Source organism: Chanodichthys erythropterus, chromosome 3 (assembly GCF_024489055.1).
Source record: "Chanodichthys erythropterus isolate Z2021 chromosome 3, ASM2448905v1, whole genome shotgun sequence".
Taxonomy (NCBI): Eukaryota; Metazoa; Chordata; class Actinopteri; order Cypriniformes; family Xenocyprididae; genus Chanodichthys; species Chanodichthys erythropterus.
In genome coordinates, this window is record NC_090223.1 from 59291762 (window position 1) to 59314859 (window position 23098).

Genomic DNA, 23098 nt, shown 5'->3' on the forward strand with positions numbered 1-23098 from the left:
AAACTGTCCTGTGTGGTTGCTAGGTGTGATCTTGGTGGTTGCTAGGGTGTTGCTATGTGGTTGCTAAGGTGTTCTGATTTTTTGTTAGGTGGTTGCTAGGGTGTTCTGGGTGGTTGGTAGTTGTCACAGATGGTTACTATGGAGTTTTTATGGAATTCTTAGCATGTTATTAACATGTTTTAACACTTGGTTGCTATTAGCATGTAGCTATTCACTGCTAGCATGTGTAGCATTTTGGAAGTCCTGTTTGCTAGCATAAAAACAAAGCCACTAGATGACAAGCCTGCAACCATTAGCCAAAAAAGCACAACAGCTAAAGTTAATGCTGCAGTAAAGACTGTCAGTGCGCAGGGAAGGAGAGCAGAGGCCATTACACGATCTGAGAGGTGCTGCATGTGATTACATTAGCCGTTACGCTTTCTCCAATGGTAAGAGATACAGACCCTCCCATCTCCCTGTAATAATAAAGTCTCTGGTAAAAAGATCCAACCCACATCTCTATATGATGATCTGATGCAGAGATATAGGTCTTGTTAAATGGTTGCTAGGGTACTCTATCTGGTTGCTAGGGAGCGTCTTGGCAGCTGCCAGTGATGATACTCCAGGGACCACTAACAATAAATTTAAACAGCATTTCAGCTTTTTCAAGCCAACTTAATAATGTTGCTTCTGTGCATTGACTCCTGAAATACACTTGATTACAAGATGTTGAACAAATCTCAATTCTACACTCATAAATTATAATTGATGTGACACTATAATAGAACTAAATGAAGGTGATTTCCATTGACAAACAGAGATTGAGAAAAGATACTCACACACACTGATCTGTCTCACACACTTTTATTCTGACATGATATTTCAGTGTCACAGTATTAATGTAATGAAGAGACTTTATAACATCTGATTCATCATCAGCTCAAAGCATTATGGGTAGAATCTCTCTGTTCTGATTCATCACAGTTTTATTGATCCATTAAGTGTAATCGCAAACCCAGGATAGAGCGGTTTAGTGAATGTGGTCTGGACTGTGTGGATGAGGCTCATTGTGTCTCCAGAGACGCTGTAGAAGGACAGAATTCCTGCACTGTGATCCACATACACTCCTACTCTATAGTGATTCACATTATTCACTGTTCTACTGATGATGAGCTTTACAGGGAGATAAGTGTATATGTTATTGTGTACGAATGAGTAACTGTGGGAATAGCAGATCAAACTCCAGGACTGATCATTATATCCTAACCCACTCTCATAACTCGATCCCTTCCTGATGATGCTCTTATATGACACTGATATAGACATACCATATCCACTCCACTCAATCTCCCAGTAAGAGCGTCGATCACTCACACTCTCACTACACAACACCTGAGGCCACTGATCAAATCTGTCTGGATGATCAGGATATGACAGGCGTGGGTCAGTGTTAGTAATCATTCTGTTCTCCTCAGACAGAAGGAGGCGTTTATTCACTGTGTTCAGATCCAGAGTGAGCAGACGGGAATCTGATGGAGATAAAACACAATCACAATCAGGAATCATCAATCTGATCTTTTAATGTGTCTGAACTCTTCATGTTCAGTATTTCATCAGTGTCTCAGTACAGTTGAGCAGATATCCTGTGAAAATCATCATTATCATGATCAACTCTAAATCTCTTCTGTCGTGTTTTCTCACTCAGTGAGTTTCTCTGCTTGTTTTCTCAGTGACTTACATTGTAGGAAGCCTCTCCTGGTCCAGGAAACAATGTCTGTGGAAATCAAGAGACATGAAGAGTGTGATTATCATGTCAGGAGAAAATTATCACTGCATCAATCGCTCACACATGCAGAAATCCTCCAACACAGAGAGAAATGCCTCTGCTGTTTCCTGACACAGACACTATTGAGAGTTTGATATTATTGACACGTCACCATATTTGATTTGTCTTCTGTGGACATGAACTGATCAGAGGGAATCGATCAAATTTCACTTTGCTCCCCATACAGAGAAATCATATCGCTTCATAAGACTTGGATTAAACTTCAACCTCCTTATTAATGTTCTTCAAAGAGACTCTGATCAATCAATAAATGTGTCCTACTCAATCATTTGATTAGCCGACTACGGAAGCCCTGAACCGCATGGTAAAAAAAAAAAAAAAAACTTGGTGGGGAGGAAAAAAACAAAAACAAAACGTATCTCGTTATTACGACATAATATCTCGTTATTTCAAAATATTAAGTCTTTATTTCAACATAATAACTCTTCATTGTCTATCAAGTATGATAAAGGACATAGACTTATCATTGTCTTCAGTGGCGCAGCATTAACGTATTGGACCGCAAGGCTAGCTTTTACTGCAATCGCCGTGCTTTCGATTCCGCCTTTTGCCGAGTTCGTTCTTCTCTAGTTTCACATCACATATCAAAAAAGGCATTTATTTTCAATAAAAAGGAAAACAATGTTATAAAAGCAAATGACCTGCCTAACGAGTGTTTAATAACACTAAAAGTATTAGGGTTAGCAGCATGTTCTCATTCGATATTACCCACTAGAGGGCAGAATAAGACAGGGAATCAATTAAAGAACACAATAGTTATGTTGACCTACTGTTACAAGTTGGTGCTCCAAAATCCCAGAGGTTTATCATGGGAATTTGCATTCATCCCATGCTTGTCACGGTTCACTAATCCGCTGTCTCATACTGTTGTCTGTGTGAAGGTTTTTGGGTATGTCACTTGATTGTTCTGTGTGGGCGTCGCCGCTGATTACTGATCAGCGGCAGCTGTGGATCATTACAACCTGCCTATATAACACCTTGTCTTTCGTTTCATGTTTGTCCCGTTGTATTCTCATGTTGTATGTTCCTGGATTGGATTTCTCGTCACTGTTCCCTGGTTCCTGTCTGTTTCATTGGATTACTCGTTCTGGATTACATTCACGGATCATCACACGGACACACGGACTCACCTCTCGGATCACCATTCACCACGGACATTCACCGCTCATCGAAGTCCTGTGTTACCCCTCTCCTGCTGTCGGTGTTGCTACTGTGTGTGTTGTTTGTCTACCATCATCTGGCGTGAAGCTCTAATAAAGAGATATTAACTTGCAATTGTATCCAGCCTTCTTTTCCCGTGACAATGCTAACCTTTATTGAGGTTAAATAAAACAATTTACAGTGCAAACAGCTGTATATCAGGGGTGTCAAACTTACGGCCCGGTGTCCAGTCTGATGGGAACTATAATAAAACATAGAGATGCACTAGTCCAGGGCCCAAAAACGTTTTTAAGCGTTTTTTTTTTATTCCGGGCTTGCAAACAAACTGCTTTGTAATAATTTCCCAAAATTTCATCTGTGTATTTACGAAGTATGTAAACAGGACTTTAACACACTGAATACGGACACAAAGAGAACAGACCCGCCAGCAGAGGAAATACTGTACCATGCACAAGCTCACTGTTCGCGAAAAATAGGGAGAATAATATAAATATTACAGTGGGATTGATATAAAGGGAACTGTATTAAGAAAAGTGTTGATGGCTTTTCCTCTTATCTCCATATAAAGTAGTAGTATTGGCCTATTTTTATATAGGTATAGGTATATACACAGTCTATATTCTATGATATTAGACTGCGTAGCCTATAATAAAAGATAATGAATTTAAAACCTGAACCAAACATATTTTTATTCAAACATCAACAGTCTGTCATTAGTCTTTAGTCTGCCACAAAAAAACAACATTAAAATCATGAACTCAAATGTCATTGTGAAAAAAAAACAATGACTGTTGTAAGTAACAGTGTGTAAATCAGACCTTTCTGTATAGACTAATGCTAATAAGCTTTAACGAAAATAACGAAATAATTGTGTAGTGAAGTATTTTTTTTGTACACAGTGCAGCGAACAATCAATCACTCCGTGTACGCATGCATCACTGTCCTCCTCGCGGTTGCAGCATCTTGCGCTCTCTTCATCAAGGCTTAAAACAAAAAGGGCATGCATATCTAAATGCGTGTCTAGCCGCCTACAGTATTTTTTTAGAACTTAGAAAAAAGTTGCTGCAGCCAATGAGCAGCCGGCGGGGGCTGGTTGCAGGACAACTCAACCTCCGCAGATAGTTTTTAATGTTTATCAGACAATAATTTCCCAAGATTTTGCTTGAGTATAATTTTCGGGACAATTAGGGCCAGATTTAGAAACAGTTTAGATTTCGGGACTGTCCCAAATTTTTTAGGATGTCTGGTCACCCTAAGTCCGTCTGCTGATTTTGTTTTGTTATGTAGCATAATTTCACAAAACTAAAGTCAGACCAGATCTAGTTTTTGCTGTTTGTCTTGAAATTATTCAGTAATTTAAATTAAAAACAACTGCTCATGCTCATGTGCATAACATCTTTGCTGGGATTATGATAAAAATGCCTCTAATATCCAAATGCCAGTGTTTGCCTCTAATATCAAAGAGATATTTGTTTAAGGCCAGTTTTGCCTGTGAAAAAATAAACAACAAATAAATTTGCTTTAAAAAAAAATCTGCAACCAGTATCAGAATCAGACGTTTTGCTTCTTATAAAAATTGAAATTGGCCATGAAAAATCAAAATACGTGCTAATAAAAAATATTAAATAAAAAATCATTTTAAAAATCGAATAGTCTTTTCGCTGTAAAAATAAATAAAAAAATCAAAAAATACAGTTTTCTTGCAAATTAATTTGTTCATATGTTTAATATTCACACGAGCCGTAGGCTGTTTCCCTCAGCACAGCAGCATAGTGTGTTGTTTGTATTTTGCTCGCGATGTAGTCTGTAGTAAAAGTCTATCCCTTTTAATTGTACTTTCATATTTAACCACTAGAGGGCGTGCCTTCCATCTTGCTGATACCTATACACCTTCCCTTTAAGACCATGCACTTCACACACTGCACGCTCTGGGTCACGGTGAGCATCCGAACTTTAAAACTGTGTGCGTTCATGCAGAAAAACCACACATACACACCCATACCCTTTACTTGTGTATTTTTATTGCAACACAATATCTCACCAACGTGACCTGTATTTATGTACCCAACTGGATGAAACTCTCTGAGCCCTTACTCTCTTACCGGAGTCAAGTTTTCAAGGACTATCTGAACAATCCAGAGGTTCCACCTCTACACAGTCAGAACTGGAGTTTGAATACGAACACATGAAAAATATTATGATATAGATGCGGAGCACGCATATGATCGGTTTCAGCACGGAGCTTTGTGGTGAGTTTAACAACACTAGCCACGTGGATCCTAGCTCATATACAGAATAAAGTATCTGTGTTTAAAGTTATTATAGACATATAATATTCTCCAGCACCAAACATGAACCAGCACAGCGTATGCACACATATTTCATCAAGTCTTCTTCAAATGAATCATATGTGCAAACTGGACACTGATACAGTATCTGAACATGACGACATGATTATTCTAGGGTGACCTTATTTTGATTACCGAAATCCAGGACACTCAGCCTGGCAATGAGATACTCATTGCCGTTGTCGCTGCTCAAGCCCATCGTGTATGTGTGGCCTAACGTGGCCGTTGTTGCAGCTCAAGCCTATCGTGTATAGGTGGCCTAACGTGGCCGTTGTTGCCTTCCAAGCCTATCGTGTATGTGTGGCCTAATGTGGCTGTTGTCGCCGCTCAAGCCTATCTTGTATGTGTGGCCTAGCGTGGCCGTTGTCGCCATTCAAGCCCATCGTGTATGTGTGGCCTAACGTGGCCGTTGTTGCCATTCAAGCCCCTCGTGTATGTGGGGCCTAGGTTTGCCGTTGTCGCCGCTCAAGCCCATCGTGTATGTGTGGCCTAACGTGGCCGTTGTTGCCATTCAAGCCCCTCGTGTATGTGGGGCCTAGGTTTGCCGTTGTCGCCGCTCAAGCCTATCGTGTATGTGTGGCCTAACGTGGCCATTGTTGCCATTCAAGCTTATCGTGTATGTGTGGCCTAGGTTTGCGGTTGTCGCCATTCAAGCCCATCGTGTATGTGTGGCCTAACATGGCCGTTGTCGCTGCTCAAGCCTATCGTGTATGTGTGGCCTAACGTGGCCGTCGTCGCCACTCAAGGCTATTGTGTCTGTGTGTCGCCACTCAAGGCTATCTCGTATGTGTGGCCTAACGTGGCCATTGTCGCCACTCAAAGCTATCGTGTCTGTGTGGCCTAACGCGGCCGTTGTTGCCGCCCAAGGTTATTGTGTCTGTGTGTCGCCGCTCAAGGCCATCTTGTCTGTGTGGCCTAACGTGGCTGTCGTCTCTATGTAGTCTTACCCTCTTGGTCTTTTATTTTTCTTGTCTTCCTCTCATCTAGTCTATGTTGTGCTCTTACTGCTTTCACCATTTTCTCACACCATGGCGAAGTTGCTTTCTTGCACTGACAAGCATTATAGTATTTTCATGTTTAATTAATTTTTATCTCTGTTTCAGGAACTGCAAGATCCATCACTGATGGGTATATATTTCCTCTCACAGTTTTTGGGGGTTGGGGCTAGGCTCCGTCCAGTGGGATAATTCTTCACCATTTTTGGGGGTTGGCTATGCCCCTGCTTTCATCTTCAGGCAAGTTCTAGACTTTTGCCCTACATTGTATGTGAGCTTACTTATGCTGCCACAGGTTAGCACCTGTTCTCATAATAGCAGGCTTTTTCTTGTAGCTGCTTTTGGAGACATTGGTGACCTAATATTCCCCATTAACTTTTATTGTAGGCTCTTATGGTTAATTAGCCTCCTTCTAGTTAGCAATTGTATTTCTAACAAGTGCTGTTAGCTGATCATAGTTTGCTCACATAGTTTACAATGTTTCATGACTTGAAGCCACGTGTCATTAGAATGGTAGGCCCCAACAGGCCTCCTTTCTAGTTCATATGCTGGCACAGTTTGTGTTTTATTCTGCAAACAGGCTGAACGCCACTTGTTGCTGAGATTGCAGGCCCTGCGGGGCCTCCTTTTTTAGCTGACTTGTTGGCAGGATGCCTGGGAATCCGAGAACCCATACCACTGAATGCATGGCCTGATGGTTGATATGGTCTTGGACTGGCTGATGCCACGTGTTTACTATGGTAGGCCCTAATAAGACCTCCTTTTAGTTTACATGTTGGCACAGTTTGTGTTATATGGACAAACAGGCTGAATGCCACTTGTTGCTGAGATTTTAGGCTCTATAAGCCTCCTTTTTAACTGAAATACTGGCAGGATGCTTGTGAATCCAATACCACCATCAGCCACACCCCACCTCTGTTGAGTAGGCCTTGAGCAGGCCTCTCTTGGAGTATGTGGTGTAATATGCACTCCTTTTAGAAACGAATCTTTGAATGCATGGCCTTATGGTTGGTATTGTTATGGTCGCCACCTGTTGATGCCATGTGTTTACTAAGGTAGGCCCTATGGACCTCCTGCGTAGCATGTTGGAGTAAAAAGGTGCTTTTTCTGAGTACTGCTCTGAGAAGCTGACCTCTCAGGGTGAGTTCTTGTGGTAAAACCTTACTGAGTTTTGGTTATAAGTACATCAGCCTCCTTGAGTCTGTCACAGTCTGTGTTTTTACTCTACAGCTGCTGAACACCACTTGTCGCTGAGATTGCAGGCCCCACTAGGCCTCCTGTTGATTTGTTGGCAGGATGATTTGGAAAAAACCTGACCACCTTAAAAAGGCCACGCCCCACCTCGACGGATAGGCATTAATAAGGCCTGTTCACGTTGGGTGGCAGCGTTCTATGTATTTCTTTTGAGGAAGTTTCAATACTAAATACATGGTTTTTGGGTGGACTGGTTATGACAGTCACTTGCTGATGCCATATGTTTACTAAGGTAGTCCTCTTCTCGTTCTCTGGTGTAGCATTTGGAGTTCAGCTGCGTACTCTTCTCGCTGTGAGAATTTATGGTGCTTTTCCGAGTACTTCGATTGGCTAGCCCCTCAGGGTATATGCTGTGGTGAAACCTTACTAAGGTTTGGTTTGAACTGCATCCATCTCCCTGAGCCTGATCCTACGCTAGTTGAGCTAATAGCTAGTTGTCTAAAGTGGATCTATTGAATGCTCCTAGAGATGGCCACTGGACTTATGCCATATGTCTAAAGGTGGCTAGGCCCTATGAGCCGCCTTTTTTAACATAGTGGTATATTTTGACATGTATTTCTCTCTGATAACCTTTATATACACTTCTGGTTGGCCAGGGGCCCAGATGATATTTAACCTCCTTTGTGTTGGTTATTTATCGTTCTTCGGTGCCTAAGAACGCTGCCATAAGCTGATGCCACATGTTTGTTGAGGTGATAGGCCCGCACGGGCCTTCCTCGACTATGTATTGGCATATGTTGTACTCCTCTTGCTTGAAAGAGTAAAAAGGTGTTTTTTACTGAGTACACTGCTTGTTGGATTGTGTTGGGTAGATTATTATGCGGGCGCTTTGCAGCCTCTTATACTGCCATTAAAAGTTCTCTGTCTGCTACCAGCAAGACAGGTGTTCATGGTGGCCCCTCCAGGCCACTTTCTGAATATACCTCTGTGTCATATTCAGTTACTATCATGACGTAACAGAGACGTTTCTCCAGGCGCTCCTTATTTCGTCATAGGCTGTCGCCGGCCAATAGGGAATGGAGTTATTGAATAGATGCTTTCAGACACCTGGGTCACGTGACGTTTCCCATTGCGTAATCAAACACAGAGTCTTGTTCCCTGGTGAACGGTGAACTATGGTTACATAAGTAACCTGAGACGTTTTTGCTTGTGACTGACAATGTAGGCTATATCTCACAGCTGTGACTTTGTCTTCATTATTACTTACTTTCTGTAATATTTATCATTTATCTAAAGACTATTGCTGATAAATTAGTTAAGTTCAAATATTTATTTGCATACCTGTATGAAAATAATTGCAAAAATTAAAAAAAAAAGTCTCCAGTAAAATTTTACATATATTTCATATATCATGAGCCACTCAGCATGCGGCTGCGGATGCCATATGCCCCAGGAACCTCTGAAAAACTTTCAGTGGGGGCGATGTCCTGCGCTTGAGCGAACTCAGGCAGTTCAACACTGACTGGACGCCCTCCTCTGTGAGGCACGCAGTCCGGGCGACCGAGTCCAGTTCCATACCGAGATAAGAGATCCTCTGCCCGGGGCGAGTTTGCTCTTGTCCCAGTTGACCTGAAGACCCAACCGGCTGAGGTGAACTAACACCAGGTCCCTGTGTTCGCACAACTGCTCTCACGAGCTGGCCAGAATGAGCCAGTCGTTGAGATAGTCGTTGAGATAATGAGGCCGCCTCAGCACTGGCTTCACGGCCGGGTCCTGAGATGGGCGTGGCAGCGCGGTACGTTCCGTGTCCCCGTGACACTGAGCTGCCGCCGCACTCTCGTCCGGTGGTCAGACCCTTCATTCCTGCGGGCAGGTGTTCCCCTCGAACAAGTGTCCAGGCATGCTGTGGTCTTCACGGATGCCTCTGCCACCGGATGGGGCGCCACGTACAATGGGCATGCAGTCTCGGGTCTGTGGACGGGACCTCAACTGCATTGGCATATCAATTGCCTGGAGTTGCTCACAGTATGTCTTGCACTGGGCCGCTTCAAGGAGCTGCTGTCAGACAAGTACGTACTGGTTCATTCAGACAGCATTGTGGCCGCCTCCACTTGCGGGCGAATGGAGACTCCATCCCCAGGCGGTCCAGCTGATTTGGCGGTACTTCGGCGAGGCTCAAATAGACCTGTTCGCCTCCTTGGAGACTGCCCACTGCCAGTGGTTTTATTCCCTGACCAGCGGCACGCTTGGCACGGATGCCCTGGCACACAGCTGGCCCCGGGGCCTTCGCAAATATGCGTTTCCCACAGTGAGCCTTCTTGCACAGCTACTGTGCAAAGTCAGGGAGGACGAGGAGCAGGTCTTGTTAGTGGCTCCGTATTGGCCCACTCGGACCTGGTTCTCGGACTTGACGCTCCTCGCGACAGCCCCTCCTTGGCCCATTCCTCTGAGGAAGGATCTTCTGACTCAGAGACGGGGCACTCTATGGCACCTACGTCCCGACCTGTGGAACCTCCACGTATGGTCCCTGGATGGGACGCGGAGGTTTTATGTGATCTCCCACAAGCGGTTGCAGACACTATCACCTCCGCTAGAGCTCCTTCTACTAGGAACTAGTGTTGCCACAATACCAAAATTTTTACTTTGATACAATACCTAACTTAAATATCACGATACCGATACTTAAACGATACTACTGCAAAAACCTACAGCAGGAAAAGTAAACAAATAACATATGACAGAACTTCTTTCTTCACCAGTGTGCAGGCTGATAATTCTGGATTTGAGCTTCATTGCCGTGAAGTTAGGGTTAGATTTAATATAATTTTTAATGTTTATTGTTTTCATGCTCAATAAAATTGTAAATTATTTGCTGTTATGCTTTTTTGCTGTTTTTTTTATACATGTAGGTGTTTTTGACAGTAAGATTATTGTAAAAATTAGATTACTGTAAATACTTTATTATTAAAGCATAAATTGGTTTAAAATAACTGTATATACCCTTCACATATTTATGTATTTTTAAATTACTTTTATTTTTGCAACCAGATATCACTTATAAACTTAGACTCAATAATACACCTCAGGTCTGCTTGCACGAGTAAAATAAATAAAAAACACTCATTTAATGTTTGAGAGCATAAACATAATGCTGGTATCACATTCACTAACCTGTCGCTCTTAAAATTCTTTGTAAAAATCTGGATGTTTGGCGGCAAGATGCTTTTGACTCCCTTCGCTTGCGTTATTTTGTAACATCTTTTGCAGACGGGCTTTGTGGTGTCCTTGGGCTTGCCCTGACTGTCGGCAATGTAAGCAAAATAATGCCATATTTCGCTTCGTGCATCTGCTTTCTCAACAATTTGTGGACGGTCTACAAGAGCAGCTGTATTTGCAACCATACCTCTTGTTTCGTCACCATAAAAGCCGTTGCGCAGTTGAGAGGAATAAACACGCACTCAATGTGCCTTTGAAGCAGCACGCTGCACGCACACTGCCCCCTGCTGTCGCACTTTAGGAAATACAGCTGGCACTCAAAAGTACCGGTACTAGTAGAATGGAGAACCGAACCGTTTTTAAAAGCAGGGTATCGTGCAACACTACTAGAAACCTCTATGCGTTGAAGTGGAACCTATTTGTTGAATGGTGTTCCTCTCACCGAGAGGACCTCCGATCATGCTCAGTCAGATCCGTGCTTTCCTTCCTGCAAGAGGGCTTGGAGCGTAAGCTGTCCCCCTCCACCCTCAAAGTGTATGTTGCCGCTATTTAATGGATTAAATCCACCTTGCTCTTCCTCTATGCCCTCTTGGGATCTCACCTTAGTTCTTACATCTCTTCGACGTTATCCCTTCAAGCCTTTGCAATCAGTAGAGTTAAAAGAACTGTCCCTTAAGACCGTCCTCCTGGTTGCATTGGCCTCGCTCAAGAGGGTAGGGGACTTGCACGCATTTTCGGTCGACGAATCGTGCCTGGAGTTCGGGCCCGGTGACTCTCACGTTATCCTGAAACCCCGGATACGTGCCCAAGGTTCCTACCACTCCATTCAGAGATCAGGTAGTGAACCTGCAAGCGCTGCCCTCGGAGGAGGCAGACCCAGCCCTGGCTTTGCTCTGTCCAGTCCGCGCTCTGCGTGTGTATGTGGACAGAACGCAAAGCTTTAGGACCTCAGATCAGCTCTTCGTTTGTTACGGAGGCCAGCAGAAGGGACAGGCTGTCTCCAAGCAGATGATGGCCCACTGGATAGTGGATGCCATCACCCTGGCATATGAATCCGAGGGCGTGCCTTTCCCGCTCAGGTTGAGAGCCCATTCCACCAGAGGAGTGAACTCTTCCTGGGCTTTGGCTCACGGCGCCTCGCTGACAGATATCTGTAGAGCTGCGGGCTAGGCGACACCCAAAACGTTCACTAGATTTTATAGCCTTCGTGTAGAGCCGGTTTCTTCCTGTGTACTCGCTCCCCCCAGCCGGTAGACCCGTTGAGCCTGCTCTAAGTGTTGGCTTGCATTGCCACAAACTCCCTACGGTGAGCCCGTGTCTTTCCCTTAGCAGAGCCAGCTCTGCTGTCACCTGTCAGATGTGCCTTCCCCTTCTCAGGTGGAGCCATCCCAGGGACTTCATATGCATACTGCCCAGCTGGCCAGTCCATATGCTATTCCCCACGTAATTCCTCCTACGGGTAGGTAGTGGTCTCCGCAGCATCCCCTATGGGTTTGCCTTCCCAGTGTAGTCTAGTTTACTTAGTGGGTATTCGGAACAGCAGTAAGCTTTCCTGGCGTGAGCTCGCCCCTTTCACCGTCCCCTTGGTGCGACGGGTGGCCAGAGCTTGCGCTGGGCACTGGAAGGGGTTTCGCAACTGTGGCGTTTTATTTGGGATCCCAATTCGTCGGTCACTACGTCGAACGTGACCGACTAAAAGGGAACGTCTCGGTTACATATGTAACCCTCATTCCCTGAAGGAGGGAACGGAGACGTACATCCCCTCGCCACAGTTTCTGTATCCTCGCTGCCGTACGGACACCTGTTGTCTCCTCAGCAAAAAACAGAGTGCGATTGCATCTGCTTCCTATTTATATACACCTGTTGGGGGCGGTGCACATTATGCAAATATCGCACACCTGTATGAAAATAATTGAAAACATTACAAAAAAAAGTCTCCAATAAAATTTTACATATATTTCATATTTGATATGCAATAACTCTATGTGTGAACTGGATTAATTTTTATGAGGATCGCATAAAAAAATCAAAAGTTACAGCATTAGGAACCAAGGTAGCTTTTTTGTTTAGCCATTGGCGCCCCCTGATGGTTGTTTAAAATCGTTCTTTTACGTGGAGTAATTTGTGATTGATGCGTGTGATCATGTTGATCTTGGACTAATTTCAATCGGGAGCACACTGCAAAAAATGCTGTTCTTACTTAGAGTTTTTGTCTTGTTTCTAGTCAAAATATCTTAAAGTTCTTGAATCAAGGAGCATTTTCTTGACAAGTAAAAAATATTTTTTTGTTTTCAGGAAAAATAAGTCAAAATTAAGTGAGTTTTTCCTTAAAACAAGCAAAATAATCTGCCAATGGGGTAAGCAAAATAATCTTATTTCAAACCAAAAATAAGCTATATAATCTTGTTTTCAATTTGGATTAAGATTATTTTGATTACCCCATTGGCAGATTATTTTGCTTGTTTTAAGGAAGAACTCACTTAATTTTGACTTATTTTTCCTGAAAATAAGAAAATATTTTTTACTTGTCAAGAAAATGCTTTTTGATCTAAGAATTTTTAGATATTTGGACTGGAAACCAAAATTCTAAGTAAGAACAGCATTTTTTGCAGTGCATAAATAATGATGTGCCATTTTCTACAATCTACGCATGTTATAAACTCAAATGCAACATGAAAGCTACATGTTAGTTTTAGTTAGCATCTGTGTGTTTGTGGGGTTTTATGTGTCATAATTGTGTGAGCAATATCTCGTGATTGGCTTCCTGGATTATGATGACTCATTTCAATCATGAGAATTTGCTGTAAATTATGTAAATATTTCTACAATCAGTTTCACGAGTACACTCCATTTTAGAGTGATGACTTAGTCATTTGATTATGAATATTTTTTTTCTTGTTTTTTTTGCTCCAAAGCACAAGGGAGAAATGCGAAAGAATATTTAATAGGGCTAATAATATTTTCATTACGTTTACGAACACTACAGTCTCATGATAAACAACGCTTAATTTAACACAGAAAAAATAAAGACATAATTTATATTTTTCTATTAGAATAATCGCGTCATCGTGTTCAGATAGGCTACACCACTGTATCAGTGTCCATTTTGCACATGTAATTCATTTGAAGAAGACTTGATGAAATATGTGTGCATACACCATGCTGGTTTAATGTTTGGTGCAGGAGAATATGTGAAATATGTCTATAACTTTAAACTTGAATACTTTATTCTGTATATGAGCTAGGATCCATGTGGCTGGTGTTGTTAAACACAAAGTGGAGCTCCACGCTGAAACCGATCATATGCGCGATCATATGCAACTTATTTAGTAATGGTTGATTTCAAAACACTGCTTCAGGAAGCTTCGGAGCATAATGAATCAGATTGTCGAATCAGCTGTTCGGAGCACCAAAGTCACGTGACTTCAGCAGTTTGGCAGTTTGACAATCGATCTGAATCATGATTCAATACACTTATTCATTTATGCTCCAATGCTTCCTGAAACTGTTTTGAAATCAGCCATCACTAAATAAGTCATTATTTATTTTATTTTTTTGGCACACCAAAAATATTCTCGTCAATTTATAATATTAATATTAAACCACTGTACTCACATGAACTGATTTAAATATGTTTTTAGTACGTTTATGGATCTTGAGAGAGGAAATGTCATTGCTCCCTATGAAGGCCTCACAGAGCCCTCGTATTTTTAAAAAAATATCTTAATTTGTGTTCTGAAGATTAACGAAGATCTTACGGGTGTGGAACGACATGAGGATGAGTAATAAATGACAGAATTTTAATTTTTTGGGGTGAACTAACCCTTTAAAGGTGCGTTCACACTTGTAGTTTGGTTCATTTGGTCCGGACCAAAGAAGAAAAAAAAAAACATTTAGTCCTGGTCTGATTACCGTTCAGATTGGCAATTTTATCACCAAACCAAAAGATACCGAACCTTAAGGCATAGGGATACATTCACAACGTGATTGGTCGGATTTTATGACGTATTGCCTATTTTGAGACGGAACTTACCGAACATCTAAAACAATGCTGTGTGCTAAGGTAAATGCGCTCGATGTGTGTGCGTAGCCTGCATGTGATGGTATTTTGGCCAACTGGGAACTCGTGAAGAGCTTATAAAAGTTGTAAAGTAGTCAAAACAACGGCGGGAATCCATCCGTCACACACTAAATGATCTGCTGTGCAGAGACATGCGTCTGATGTCTGTGATGGGCAAACTCGTGACTATGACAAGAAAAACCGACATGCGTGACGATTCTGTCCTTTTTAGGGTCTTCTTCCTGTTTTTGGTCCCTTTACATGTCTTTGGTCCATGTTGCATTCATATATCATTCAAACCGCACCAGAGTTCGTTTGGAAGCGGACCGAGACCCATCTTTTCAGCGGTCTTGGTCCGTTCGTTTAATGCGCACCAAGGTTCGGACGGCAGCGTTCACATATGTTCAAATGAACCGCACTAACCGAGCAATCGCACCAGGGTTCATTTTAATCGAACCAAACATGTCAAGTGTGAACACACCCTAAATGTATAGCGCAACTTTTTAATGAAGCAATAACATATACGTAGGACAGAGCAAGACTGGCCATTAATATTCTCATTGTGCAAAAGTTTTATAAAGGCTCCAATACAGAGCGGCACAAAGCACTTGTACACATCCCGAGTGCAGAATGATGCGCTTGAAGCAACACAGAGTCACAGTTTATTTAGGATTTTCTTTTAACAGTTACTGTGTGTGTGAAGAACGATTTACAGCGCTCTGTTCTCCAGTGTTGATCTAAGTAACAGACACTGTCTGAGATGTGTGTGCACTGTTTTGTGCAAGGCTTTAAACGTGAACAAATGATAAACCTTCATGATGATTCAGCACTGGGTTAGTTCCATCTACTGTCCCGAGCGTCTTTCACAAGTTCTCAAAGGTAGTTTAAAGGTGCCTTAGAACACTTTATCACAAGATGTAATATAAATCTAAGGTGTCCCCTGAATGTGTCTGTGAAGTTTCAGTTCAAAATACCCCATAGATTTATTTTTATTCAATTTTTTTTACGGCCTATTTTGGGGCATAATTAAATAATTTCTTATTTCTTGGGCTTCACTTTTTGACGTTCTCTGTGTCTTGGGATTTTTCCATTGTGCACATCATGAACATTAGAAATTGTATTAGAAATTTCATGTATTCGAAATTTCCAAAGAGGGAATACATGAAACGCTGCAAAATATCGTGAACAGGCCTGTTTAGGGCCTATCCGTCAGCGACGGGGTGTGGCCGATGGTGGCATGGTTTCCCAGGCATCCTGCCAACAAGTCGACTAAAAAAGGAGTCCTTGAGGGGCCTACCATTCCAGCAACAAGTGGCATTCAGCCTGTTTGCAAATTAAAAACACAAATTGTGCCAGCATGTGGACTAAAAACTAACTATGGGAAGCTAACTGCGACCTGCGCTAGGCTACACATTCCAACAGGCAATGTACCCTAAACATGTGACTAAAGGGAACCAAACAAAGCCAACATGGTCTAAGGGAGGCTAAGCCTGCTACCTCAAACAGACACGTGGCAGGGCCTGTGGCAGTGTAAATATGTGAGCAAACTATGATCAGTTAAACAGCATTGTAGAAAACAACTGCTAACTAGAAGGAGGCTATCATAAATCCTACAATCTGAGTTATATGCAATATAGCTGCTAACAAGATCACCAAGGAGGGAGCTAAATAGATACCAACTTTCCACAAAAAGTGGTTCTAACTACCCTGAGAATGCAATCCAACAGGTGATGCACTCAGTGACACAAATAAACCTCTTAACTGGGGAATATATAGTCACCATCCTCTCAAATAGAGGCCGCTTTACAGCAAAAAACGGCCTACTATTATGAGAACAGTTGCTAACCTGTGGCAGCATAAGTAAAAATCACATACAAATGTAGCGCAAAAGTCTAGAACTCAAAGTAACACAAAGCGTTGATATACATGCTGTTTAAAAGGAAAAACACTCTCTCATACAGATTCTCTAATCTGTTCTAAGATCTAGAGGACAAAAGCTAAAAAACTAGCATCATCAACTCAAACTTTATAAATACAGACATCAAGGTGTGATACAGACATCACACCTAACCTAGCTCTAGCCTGGCTGCTAAGTTACAGGCCTTCTTACAGGGCCACAAGCCTAGTGAAGACTGGGCTTCACCTCCATATCTCATGGATAAGAGAAAGAAAGTGAAGCTCACAAGCAAACAATGTCAGGCGGCTGATTAAGGCCGACCTAAACACACATAGTAACTGAAGTGACGAGTGCTAACTCAAACTACTCTAGAAAACAGCAGATGAGAAGCTACTCTAAACAACAGGTGGCTAAGAGGCGGCCATTTTGTGGCCTGCACAATGTATATTCTAGCCATCCTATCAAATTCAGTTTGCCCAAAAGTGCGCTCTGACAACGGAAGTGATGTCTGGCACTCATTGAAGTATAAGCGTGAGATTTTTTTGTAATGACAGCCAATGAACCAGCCAAATCAATGATTTAGAGTTGTTTATAACAAAATATACTCATTTGTCGCCACTTACTGGTTTAACATTAACGTTATGTGTGAGTCTATTCATTCCTATAAATCTAACATACTTTTTATTTTCAGCAGCTGGAGTAGAGACAGCCTGTGCAGCAACAACAAGACAACAATGATTATGAGCATTGGTGGGTATTAAATTAATTTCTGACTTATTCAGTACCAATAGATATAAGGTCCTAGACTAATAGTGCTGCTATCGGTATGTAACGTTCAGTCATTAATTACCCTTTATATACAACCACATATCATTCAGATAATCTCCAGGTGGACTGCTCGGGTCCAGGATCAAGAGATCATTCATCATGCAGACCATGTTCCAGGAGAAGCAGCATATCCTGGGTGAACAACTATGCCTCATTTTTCCAATATCACTTAGGTAAGACTAAATGGATTCAAAGTGATTTCAATCATGGGTCATTTCTTTCAGGTCTGCTTGATCATTTTGTTGTCCTGGATGTGAGAACATGGTCAAAAGGTGTGTCAATCAGCATCCAGCCATAAAAGCCGCCTTCTTGTTAAAAGGCTCAGGAGGACAAACAGGTAATTCACATGGTTGAATTTCACAATTCAATTACTCACAGAGACAAGATGTTAATAATTCTGAATTTGAGGGGTCAGCAATTTTACTATTTGATACATTTACACTTTTCATTTAATTCAGAATGAAATTATTGTGACTGATGAATCTGAATATAGTTGATGTGTACATTTATTTAGAAATCGGATTTGATATTTTAAAATGCACTGTCTGTGCAATTACAGACTTGCCCCCTGTTGGTGCATATTAACCATCATCCTGTCATTGCTTTTTTTCAGTTTCAAAAAGCAGACTTTATATTTATCATTCCAGGTCCTGATTAGGAGACGCAGAGAACATGAAGCTATGTGCCGTGCTGCTTATATTTATCAAGCAGTAAAAATGCTAAGCAGAACAGAAGCATTTTGAAATTTTATGACAAGTCATTTATTACACTGCATTCATTCAACAACAGTGGTTATTTTCGTACATTGTTGCATAATTTCTACATTATTCCACATGCTTTACACTTTCAAATGTCAGTTTTTAATCTGATCAAGTGTTTACATGTCCTATCGAACAGATTAGAAAAGGTTTAAACCACCCCTTACAATCAGCATGAAATTTTAAAATCTGATTTGGCACATTCATTCTGAATGACATGGTTGTATGTGACTGAAAATTCTGTCATCATTTACTCACCCTCAGCTTGTTCCAAAGCTGTATAAATTTCTTCTGTTAAAAACCACCATTGACTTCCATAGTTTCTTTCTACTATGGAAGTCAATGTTGGCCCAAAGCAGCCTGATAACAAACTTTCTTGAAAATATCTTATTTTATATAGCTTTCGAACAAGCTGAGGGTGAGTAAATGATGATAGAATTTTCATTTTTTTTTGGTGAACTATCTCTTTAATTTGACTGTGCAACTAGTTGCAACTAAATTAATTATTAGGGTCCATGTAAATGCAGCTATTGTATAGTCCCAAATTATACACAATCACATCACATAGGCTGCTTGGCAACCCTATAACTTTTTAAAATCTGAAGCTATAGCAGCAACATTAGCTGTGTTTACATGGGCTCTAATAATCAGACTTTAATCAGACTAGTAGCACAGATGGAATAAAAAGTCACATGTAACCACATTAGTTGAAATGAATTGGCCGGGTCCAATTGACATTTCATTCGGATTGAAAGGGCATATTTAAAGCTTTTTTTTTTAAATCTGTTCGATACTATCAAATACAATCCAAAATCTCCTTCCTCTCATTATCTCATCCACAAGCTTCTTGTTTTGGGCTTGAAATGGGCATTTTTACTGCTTGATAAATATAAATAGCATCAAAGTGGCAGTTGCGTAGACTGTCAATGGAGAGACAGAAAGCTCTCAGATTTCATTAAATTATCTTTATTTGTGTTATGAAGATTAACGAAAGTCTTAACAGGTTTGGAATGACATGAATTCATGTCATGATAAAAATAATGTTGTAACTTACAATACATATTTTAATGATTTCAAAATACTATCAAAAATTAAAAAAAAAACTAAAAAACTTTATAATCGCAATTCATTTAAGCTACATGAAATATGCCCTTACTGTATTTTTTCTTAAAAAAATTTTTTCGTGCTTTCGTGTACAAAAAGATGTATTTTTTGAGGAGGCTGCAACAACAACTAAAGCAGGGACACACTTAATGACTGTAATGGTGCGTTCACACCAGATGCGAATGAAGCGGTAAGCGCGAGTGATTTACATGTTAAGTCAATGCAAAGACGCAAATTGTTATCCTGCGGCGCGAATGACGCAAATCGCGCAAGTTGAAAAATCTGAACCGAATTTCCGTGCCGCGTTAACCAATCAGGAGCTTGCTCTAGTAGTGACGTGACGTAGCGAAGCTGAGGCAGAATTTCGAAACAACAATGGAGGACAAAATCATCGTCGCTGTACATCTTCATACATTTATAGAAACAGAAATAAAAAGGATCGTGTTTGAAAGAAAGTGAGTGAGGAGGTCGGACAATCTGATAAGTTGTAAAAAACGGTCTTTACTCAATTAGAGCTAGATGTGTATATATATACATATTAAGACTACAAGCCAACTAAAGACGACCAATTGAGCTTATTCGCTGTAATTTACAATTATTTCCCCACTGACAAGTTGTGTTTATTCAGAGGAAGTGTGCAGAAACCAGTGGGAGAATCTGGGACACATAAAGGAGCGGGAGAGCCCCTCACATGACGCGAATTTGCGTCTGTTGTGAAGGGATTTTCACACGCAAATGAAGCGAATGTCACACGCGAATGAAGCGAGTAAACTCAAAATGTTCAAGCGTCCAACTACACATGAATAGCGCGATTTATTCGCGCAAGTCGCGTCTGGTGTGAACGCAGCATAAAGCCAATTATAAATGTAATTTGATACTTTGATCTTGCCCAAACACGTCGAGTCAGAGCCAGTTGCGTTCAGTCTGTTTATAATCTGTAAGTATTTAAATCCACTTCAGTGGAAGGAATCTGTTTTTAAGTGTGTTGATTTCAGTCTTAGAATGTTTCAGCTAATCGTTCAGTGTGTCCCCAGCTTGAAGGAGTCAGCAGTGAGGGAAGTAATCATTAAAATGTAAGTTCTTTGAGAATTTGTGCACCGTTATATTAATTTATAAGGTTTTATAGGAGAGAATGAAGTGTTTATCAGTTCTGCATGGATTTCAAGGTCATGCATGGAGCACATCTCCATTCCCCAGTGTAAAGGTGAGAAGCAGAGTTAAGATAAAGGTCGAGGTGGTATTTTGGTCTTTAGGACGTACCTGTTACGTTCCAGCATGTACCACTAAAACGTCGCCATGACGAATATGGGAATCGCAAAGTTACGTCGCTGGAACGTTAATCGGGACGTCGCTGCAACTAATATGAGCAGATCCATTTACATTTTTACAACGTGCCAGTTTGGTCGTTGAGACGTTACTGTCACGTTCCAGAGACATACCGCTATAACGTCGCCACGACGAATATGGGAATCACAAAGTTACATTGCTGGAACATTATTTGGAACGACGCTACAACGAATATGGTCCAGTCCAGTTACTGTACGTCGTCACAACGTGTTAGCTGGGTTTTCATCAAAAACCTTAAAGGATTAGTGCACTTTTAAATAAACTTTTCCTGATAATTTACTCACCCACTTGTCATCCAAGATGTCCATGTCTTTCTTTCTTCAGTCGAAAAGAAATTAAAGTTTTTGATGAAAACATTTCAGGATTTTTCTCCTTATAGTAGACTTTAATGGGCACCAAACAGTTGAAGGACAGAAGTAGTTTCACTGCAGCTTCCCAGATGAGAAATAAGGGTCTTATCTAGAGAAACAATCACTCATTTTCTAAAAAAAAAATTAAAATTATATAAGTTTTTAGAGATGGGGAATGCTTTGTGAAGTTTCGTACAGAAAAAAGGTGAAGTTTCAGGGATTATGGGGGGTTCATGTTCATAACCTTCCTCTCATAAGATTGCGTAATGTTGAATTTTCATGAACTGCAATGTTTTTGGTTTTATATCAATGTTTTATGATACATGATGAACAGTATCATGTTTGTTTTTAACTGACTACATTTGCAATTTTAATAATATTCATGAAAACATAATGAAATTCAAAGAATATACAGCATTATTCATCAAAAGTTAATGGAATAAATAAAAGCCCAAGATATGAATATGGAAAATATGAATAAGGTGTTTATAATTACTGCTAAAGCTTATAATAGCACCAATTGATTCAATACAAACATTTCCGAGGAAAAATATTGACTATATACACTTACACTTATTCTAAGTTATTTCCACTATTGCACGTAAAGTACCTTAAAATAATATTTTTTTCCAAAAAATTTTTACAGCACTTTTTTTTTTTTTTTTCAGGGTTCCAGTCAATTCAAACAAGTTCACCTCAAAATCATTAGCCTCAAATTTATATTTCACTAAAGTCATATACTGAAACAACCATTCTTTGAGATAAAGGCATTATTATATCCAACTGTTGTATGAATAAAAATCATAATAGAACTATAACAGATGAACATTAACTATGATACAATGTTATTTCTTTTCATATCTGTCATATTTTTTCAAGTTCCTCCATTGCCCAAATCTCAGAGTGTTTCCTAAAAAAGTTATGACATCTGAGTATGATGAGTTAAATGGACACAGGTCTGAGCTTCACTATATCTTTGTCTGTCCAGCGAGTCGCGCAGCATTGCCACACAGATTTTGAAAGGTGCTCAGCAATAATAAAACAGGCAGTGAGCCAAAGCTGTTGCTATTAGGTAGTTGTGAGTGCAGGTGCGAAGTACATTTTTATATCTGAGATAAACTAGTATAAGGATAATATTTCTGAGATAAACACACATAAGTTGCCAAATTCATGGACAGAGTCGTTCCCTGAATGAAAAATCTAGTTGAATTTCTTGTTTTTTCATGTTTTTGAGAAAGAAAAAAAATCTGCTTTCAATCACTTTTTTCAGTGTCGTCTCACCTTGTTTTTCCTTTTTGTTTGCCTCAATCTGAGCTTCACTCTTTGCCAGTCTGATTTCCAGATCTTGTTTTTCCTTTTTTATTTCCTCAGTCTGAGCTTCACTCTTAGCCAGTCTGATTTCCAGATCTTGTTTTTCCTTTTTGATTTCCTCAATCTGAGCTTGTTTTTCCTTTTTGATTTCCTCAATCTGAGCTTCACTCTTGGCAAGTCTGATTTCCAGATCTTGTTTGATTTCCTCAGTCTGATTTTCACTCTTAGCAAGTCTGATTTCCAGATCTTGTTTTTCTTTTTTGATTTCCTCATTCTGATCTTCACTCTTAGCATGTCTGATTTCCAGATCTTTTAGTTGCTTCTCTGTGGCTCCAAGTTCCTTCAGTACATCTGTGCATGTCTTCAAAGGACAAGTCAATCCTGAGATGTCAGGTTCTGTCGCGAATATGACATTCGGAGCGAATACAAGACATTTGTACAGAAGCAGAAGAACTGCTACTCTGAACTTCATTCTTAATGTTTTAGCTAAAGCGTGTTGGAAATGTGTGTGCTGTATCTGTATGTTCAGAATGTTACAAATCGAATGCTTTTATACCATAATCTTCAGTAATGCTCACATGATTAACAATTTAGCCAATGACAGACAAAATAGCCTACAGCATATGACTGTTCCTCAAAAAATATTGTTGTGCTGGCTTAATGTTTTACAAATGTATGCAATGTTGACAGATTAAAGTTGTGTT

General features: G+C 40.6%; 1 protein-coding gene and 1 pseudogene across 1 annotated transcript; one reads left to right on the top strand and one right to left on the bottom strand.

The window, feature by feature from the left end:
• LOC137006055 (zinc finger protein 721-like) overlaps positions 1–23098 on the top strand; it is a 970851-nt pseudogene that overhangs the window by 516561 nt on the left and 431192 nt on the right.
• Positions 875–22897, bottom strand: LOC137006977 (tripartite motif-containing protein 16-like). The gene is made up of 3 exons (XM_067368177.1): positions 22365–22897; positions 1718–1753; positions 875–1508 (listed from the first exon to the last, which is right to left on the bottom strand). Exons 1-3 carry the CDS (start codon positions 22864–22866, stop codon positions 958–960), a joined length of 1089 nt encoding a protein of 362 aa, XP_067224278.1. The 5' UTR covers positions 22867–22897; the 3' UTR covers positions 875–957.